The 7,238-nt window shown below is 45.2% G+C and overlaps 1 protein-coding gene across 1 annotated transcript; it reads left to right on the plus strand.

Annotated features, from left to right (window-relative positions):
* The first annotated feature begins 4,214 nt into the window (after positions 1-4,214).
* On the plus strand, positions 4,215-6,827 carry LOC121985702 (epoxide hydrolase A-like). The gene is made up of 4 exons (XM_042539303.1): positions 4,215-4,553; positions 4,633-4,815; positions 6,068-6,309; positions 6,429-6,827. The coding sequence occupies exons 1-4, from the start codon at positions 4,272-4,274 to the stop codon at positions 6,673-6,675; spliced, it is 954 nt and encodes a 317-aa protein (XP_042395237.1). The 5' UTR covers positions 4,215-4,271; the 3' UTR covers positions 6,676-6,827.
* The last annotated feature ends 411 nt before the right edge of the window (positions 6,828-7,238 follow it).

Here is a 7,238-nt window from a genome sequence, read left to right on the forward strand (position 1 = left end):
GCTTATTGGAAGAAGGGAGTTTGTTGAAAAAGACCAAGCCGGGTCGAGCTTGGAACATGAAGGTACCCGGCTCGGCTTGCTTAGGGTAATAGAAATAAAAGAAGACCTCCGGTCGGAGGGGGATGTTGTGAATCTTAAACAAAACGACAACACCGCAAAGGAGACGGAAGGTATTGGGTACTAGACTGCCGAGCGGCACACCGAAAAAATTGCAGACATCTATGATGAAAGGATGTACAGGGAAGCGAAGACCCGCGGTAAACTGGTCTCGGAAGACACAGAAAGCTCCGCGCGGCGGCCTATGAGGCCGAGCGGAAGGACCGGCTAAACGAATTTCGAAATCCTCTGGGATTTCGAAATTGTCTGTCAAAATATCAAAGTCCCGCTGTTCGAATCGGGACTGCATGGTGGTGTACCATGGGCCGAGCGACTGGTCTTCGGGATTTGAAGACCTAGCCATAGGCCGATCGGAAGGAATAAAAAGGCAAAAAGGCAGGAGAAAAAGGACAGCAAACGAAAGGAGGTTTCAAGGATCGAAACTGAGGAAAAAATGCGGAGGAAACACCGGAAAGGAGGAAGGAAAGATATAAAATCTTACTGCGAGGAAAGGGATCGCGAAAAAGGCGCCGGAGAGCGTCGGAGAGCAGAAACAGGATCGTCGGAGCTCCAAAGCACTGGAGGCAGTGGTCGAGATCGCGGAAGCAGATGAGGGAGAGAAGGAAACGAAGGCTTTATAGGGCGGAGGTCGGCCGGCCTCCACCGTTGGATCCAGGTCACGGGAATCAAAGTGTGCATCTTGCCGTCCATTTCGAATCGCTTCGATCGCATCAAAACACCATGCCGCCGCCGCTGTAGGCTGATGGCATTGCGCCACGTGGCATTCTACCATTCGGAGCATTTAATGAAAGCATACTCAACCTTAATGTCGAAGATTGGCGCAAAACCCGAGGAGATCCGGTGAATGCCATTGTTGATTTGTTCAAGGCCATCTCTGCGGTAGGCCGATCGAAGGATACTAGCACGGAGGAGCTGCCCGGCTAGATTCGCAGTCCAGTCAGTCGGACAATTCGCCTCCTTCGACTAGACTTGAAGGGGAGGCAAGTGATCCGGTGGTAAGAACAGGGGACCCCGTTCGGTGAGGTCAACGCCACGTGGGAGTCAAAATGGAAGGATGCCCGTCCGGAGATGGGAGGTCCGAACGGCCGACCGACCGTTCGGTGGAGTCAACGTCCGTAGAGGGCTGGGTCCGACCGGACGGCCGTCCGGCCGGTGTCGGGCTGATGGTTAAAGGCGCCCTGAAGGAAGTCAGGGTTCTGGCGCTCAGGGGGAAAGATCGCAGGGACGAGCGGACTGCACACTCGGCCAAGGCCATAAGGTAACATACTGCTACTGGTCTCCACAAAGCACGTGATGGAGAATCTCCCCAAGTAAATCACCGCATACGTCCGGCCGGATGTTGAAGGAGCTGGCCGACCGGACGACAGATCTGGAGCAAAGGGGAAAAGGTCAAGGGACGCCTTTTTTCTGACAGCAGGTATGTTTCACGCGCAAGCCATGCTCCAAATCTTATGACAGGAGATTTCGCTGTCCCATCAAGGACATGCTTGGACTGTAGCAGTATGGGTCAGGGAAGCTCACTGACAAGCCCTTACGAGGGTATGGGCCATGGACACGTGTACACCTCGGTAGGTGTACACCCACTTCTTCGCTGCCCTATATAAAGGCCCTCTTACTTCGCCGGAGGTACGCGCTCTACGAGTTTTGGAGCCCCTTTCTCTCTATTGAGCTTCGCCTGACTTGAGCGTAGGAGGGTCGCCGCCGGGAACCCCTTCTCGACCCGACTTCTGTGCAGGTTCGCCGGAGCTTTGGAGGCCTATGCCATCGACTAGGAGAGAGACACGTGCCCAGCGTCCTTTGGTTCGGCGATTCAGACAGGATCACTATGTTTGTTTATTATAACTATGCTAACACTTTATTTTGCAGGGTAATATAATTTGTATTTTGTCTCGGACTAACTCTTTCTTGCAGGAGAAAGACTTTTTGAAGATAAGTGGTCCGAGCGCCCGGAAGGGATCCGGGCGCCCAAAATGCAAAATTTATCCCCATCGCACATTGCCACGTGGAGCTTCATGGTTGGTTTGGCTACGTCACACTCCAGGCACTCGGAAGGGATCTGGGTGCCTGGAGCCTCCTATATAAGGAGTATGTACCTTGGAGCAAAGAACAACTCACAACAAGATCTTCCAACGCTTGCTCTGTCGTGCTGTGCTCCTGCGACGCTGCGAAACTACTCTGACAACAAGTGTCTCAAGTTTTTCTTTTCAGTGTTATCGGTATTCCTTTCTAATAATTCATGTACTTAGTTTTTGTAATAACTTTGCGAATTATTAGTAATTGCCCAACGAAAGCACTCAACGAGTGCAGACCTTGGAGTAGGAGTCGACCAAGGCTCCGAACCAAGTAAAACAGTTCGTGTTAGCGTTGTATTTTTATTTTCATCTTTCCGCTGCATACTCGCTTAAATGTTTTTGATCGATATTCACCCCCTCCCCCTCACGATCCAACATCGGTTACCTTATCAAACAATCTTGAACACCCCAAAGCTCGACTCGGCTTGACTTGTTTACAGTCCTATAGGAGAGACAGTGTGGTGGGAGAGATTGAAGAGAGAGAAAGTATGATGAAAAAAATGAGGAGAGAGAGTGTAATAGGAGAGAAAGTGTGATGGGAAAAAAAATGAAAAGAGAGAATATAAGGAGAAAGAGTGTGTGATAGAAGAGAATATAGAGAGAATGTGTGATGAGAAAGAATGTGGAGGGAGAAAATATATTGAAAGAGAAAGTTTGATGAGAGAATGAGGAGAGAGAAAGTATGATGAGAGAGATAAAAAAAAATGAAAAGTGAAATTAAAGAAAAATTTGAACAAATATATTAAGGGTATTTTTGTTCAAAACTTAATTTTCATTCTCATTCTTATTAAAATCGAAGAGAGAAGATGAGTGATCCGGATATAGTTGAGTGGCAGAGAGGAAATTAGGAGGAAAAGACAGGGGCACTTAGGTCTTTTTACAAGCTAGGGCTTTAAAGGGGGGGATGGGTTCGTGGATCAAGGAGGGGGGCGCCGCCAGGGAGAAGGGGGCTTCATCTCCCATTCCTCGTTGGCTCCGAGACCAGCGGCCGGCAGACCCCCCCTCTTCCTTTCCTTCGGCTTTCTTCACGTCAACACAGTCGAGAGGCATTGTCGTCTACTCCGTTCCCTCTCCTTCACGCTGCCGCCACCTCATCCCCTCGCTGACGCAGTCACCACAGGGAGAGATCGCCTCTAGCTGCAGCGGTCGGCGACATCTCCCGCTTCCACTGCTGCCTCTAGCATCTGTCAAGCCGCCGTTGACGCATCCGGCAGCCGCTGACGCCTCCATCCCTCTCGTCAGTCGTCGCCGCCTCCTTTCCCGACCGCAGCCACCTTCACCGCCAATTTGATCCTGTCTGGAAGCTGAGAAGACGAACCTGCCGGTATGACGTGTCTGGAGGGTTGACCGCATCCTCTTGACCCGGTGGTGATCTGTCCGCTGCGTGACCAGATCGTCAGAAGTCCTCCTCCGGTCAACTGTACTTGTATCCATCCATCCGAGGGCGCCCCCCTGGGCCAGGGTACGTTCTCGTACCTTTTTTGCATTTAGTTAACTATTTTGTCATTAGTATTCGATTGCTCATATATCTGTGGGATTCGCCTCGAGCACCGAGGTACCAGAGGCCGGGGCGACCCGGTCGCTGGATACAGGTACAGTTGACCGGAGGAGGACTTCTGACGATCTGGTCAACGCAGCGGACAGATCACCACCGGGTCAAGAGGATGCGGTCAACCCTCCAGACACGTCATACCGACAGATTCGTCATCTCAGCTTCCAGACAGGATCAATGAGTTTCATTAATACTCAAATTTTAAAATTCCATTCCATTCCATTTCCATCAACTAAGCATAAGATTTAAAAATAATTTTATTTTTTTATTTTCAAACTCTTAAATCAAACGTTAATAAGGATCGAGAAATTATCCTTCATTGAATCCGATAAAAATGGAAAAAATATCCATTTTAGTCGTAGGAGTCAACCCTGGTAATAAATTTTAGGTTAGAGGACATTTTAATGACAAAATTGAAATGTTAGGAAATCTCAGGGTTATCTTGAATAAGTGTTGAATGTCAGTGTGTATTTTAATAAGATATTCAGAGAGCGAGCGACGGAGCGAGAGAGCGAGGAGAGGGAGGGGCAATGGAAGGGATACGACACCGGACGCTCCAGGTGAACGGCATCGAGATGCACATCGCCGAGAAGGGCGAAGGTCCCGTCATCATCCTACTCCACGGCTTCCCCGAGCTCTGGTACTCCTGGCGCCACCAGATCGTCTCCCTCGCGGCACGCGGATACCGCGCCGTCGCCCCCGATCTACGCGGCTACGGAGACACCGACGCCCCTTCCTCCACCTCCGCCTACTCCGTCCTCCACATCGTCGGCGACATAGTTGCGCTCATCGACGCCCTCGCCCAGGACCAAGTCTTTCGCTTTCCGAAAAATCTTTCCGATGTATAGGAATTATACATGATGGTGAAGACTGGTCGGCGCTTATGTGCAGGTGTTCGTGGTGGGGCACGACTGGGGTGCGTATGTCGCCTGGTGGTTGTGCGTATTTCGGCCGGAAAAGGTGAAGGCGCTGGTGAACCTCAGCGTGGTCTACAACCTGCGCAATCCCAAACGGAGGACAATCGATGCGATCAGAGATATTTTTGGGGAAGACCACTACATTTGTCGATTCCAGGTAGCTATTTAGTGAATTGAGCTTCTAATCTATGATTGATGATTAATTGAGAGGTTTCCAATAATTGTTGAATACACCACTAGGTGCTTGATGAAATTGTTGATGCGTTAACGATTAGTGGTAATAATTTTAGTAGTAAAAAAATACAATAAAAATTATATGCACATACAATAATTTTTCTTCCCTGGCTTATAAGATATGTGTGATTTTTCAGATATGAAATTGATGAAGATGGATGAACCAAAGAAGAACTTTAAATATTTTGGAACTTTTACTCAACAACAAGAACATATTGGTGAAGACATCATTAATAGTATAAGGCATAGATGGTTTAAATGGAGAGAGCTTCTAGAGTTTTGTGGGATTTTCATATGTCCTTTAGGCAACAAGGATTATTATAAGATTGGTACAATCTTTTAGATATTAGTAAACAACACTCAAAAACAATTAAGGAAGTGGAGATGAGAATGTCAAGATGAAGGTGGATATGCAGTTTATCAAAATGTATATATAAAAAAACTAATATCTGCGAACAATTTTGTAGAGCTTCAATAGATGATAAAATAGGTATTTTCCTTTATTTTTTTGCTTCTTGGTGCACAACTTTCCTCTGTGTGAGTTCATGTTCAACTTTGTGCAATGTCAACTAATCTACCCACAAATAAATGACGTGACAATTGCTTGATGTGTAATATATTCAATTGAGAAAAAAGATGCAACCAATCCTGCCATAAGGCATCCTATCTCAATTATTTTTAGACCGACTACATGGATCTTATTCTTCCATCGAGCTCTATGCATTACTATATCACTAGTTATACGCAAGCCTTGTAAACCATTTCATACATTAGAAAACTCCATGAGCAACATTGCCAACAGCTATGCAGTAAACAAGCACAAAATATATGGTCTAGTTGGTTCTGTGTCTTCTGGTTGTGCACCCAGATCCATAGAGTTCATGGTGGTACAATTAATTAAAAAAACTCAGTGGTGTGTACTCGTTCAAAATGTTATGGGTGGGTTGGCTTAGCTTCCAAATTCATCTCAGTTGGGAATCATCTCTTGTATATAAACTTTAGGAAGATATTGTTTTTTCAGATATCATTTCATTAATCTGCGGTTGAGATATATGGCAATATAGTCATTCTCAGAAGAATGATAATGCTATTTCTTAATTTTCCATATAGTAAAAACATGAACTAGTATTTTCATGAATACCTTTTGTGACATCATGACCCTATGAATTGTTTAGGAACAAGGAACAATAGAGGCTGAATTTGCACAGATTGGCGCTACCACGATTCTGAAAAAGTTCTTGACCTACCGCACTCCGGCAGCCATAATGGTACCTAAGGAGAAAGGATTTGAAGGTTCCCTTGAAACCCCAATCAGCTTGCCTTCATGGCTCACAGAAGAAGATATAAACTACTTCGCTAGTAAATTCGAAAAGTCAGGTTTTACGGGAGGATTGAACTTTTATCGGTGCTTGGACTTGTAAGTTTCTTTAGATAGTTTTACCCAAAACACTGGTGGATTCTACCAATCAACAAAATTGTAGATTTTTTTTAAAATTTTTTTACCATTTGATAATTTCTATGTTTATTAAAATGCAGGAATTGGGAACTGACAGCACCTTGGGATGGGGTCCAAGTAAAAGTGCCTACCAAATTCATTGTGGGTGATCTTGACCTAACATACCATACGCCAGGCATCCAAGACTACGTACACAAAGGTGGCTTCAAAAATGCTGTTCCGTTGCTCGAAGACATCGTGGTGATGGAAGGGGTTGGGCACTTCATCAACCAGGAGAAGGCCCATGACATCTCTGACCTCATATACGATTTCATTAGCAAGTTTTAAAAGTTCACTCCTATTAGATGTTGTATAAGATCCAGATTAGTGGATAATACTGGGATATCTATCCGATGTTGATATAATAGCTGATGGACAATTGGGCATATACCATAACTATCGTGAAGATTAGTAATGGTCGAATATGTCTTTGGTTGCTAGTAGATTGTTCTATACAAAATCATCCAATTGATTGCATCCTTGATAACCCTGAATAGAATATGATTCTATATATACAGAGAGACAGAGGGGAAATTAATCCACAACAATTGATCCAACATTATTAGTGTGGAAATTAAATTTAGAGTTTTTTTTATATTAGGTATTCAGATCTTATAATCCTACTAATTTTTTTGATAGATGGTTTGATTTTATATTTCACCCACTAATTAAATTGAGAAGAACTCGTGATTCTCCGTTTAGAAGGAGGATTGTCACCGAAGCACCGGAAGCAATAAAAAAACAAGAGACTATGGAAAATTTTACACGGTCTTTGGAAGTTTGACTCCTTTCAAATTTCATTCGCCAGTGCATGACATTCACACTTTTAGGGACTGCGAACCATCAAGCAA

Source organism: Zingiber officinale, chromosome 5B (genome assembly GCF_018446385.1).
Source record: "Zingiber officinale cultivar Zhangliang chromosome 5B, Zo_v1.1, whole genome shotgun sequence".
NCBI classification, from domain to species: Eukaryota; Viridiplantae; Streptophyta; class Magnoliopsida; order Zingiberales; family Zingiberaceae; genus Zingiber; species Zingiber officinale.

Excerpts from the sequence above, each read along its gene's own strand:
- LOC121985702 (XM_042539303.1), top strand. The coding sequence starts at position 4,272 with ATGGAAGGGATACGACACCGGACGCTCCAGGTGAACGGCATCGAGATG. Across the intron at positions 4,816-6,067 it reads ACTACATTTGTCGATTCCAG|GAACAAGGAACAATAGAGGC; the intron begins GTAGCTATTTAG and ends TGAATTGTTTAG. Across the intron at positions 6,310-6,428 it reads TTTTATCGGTGCTTGGACTT|GAATTGGGAACTGACAGCAC; the intron begins GTAAGTTTCTTT and ends ATTAAAATGCAG.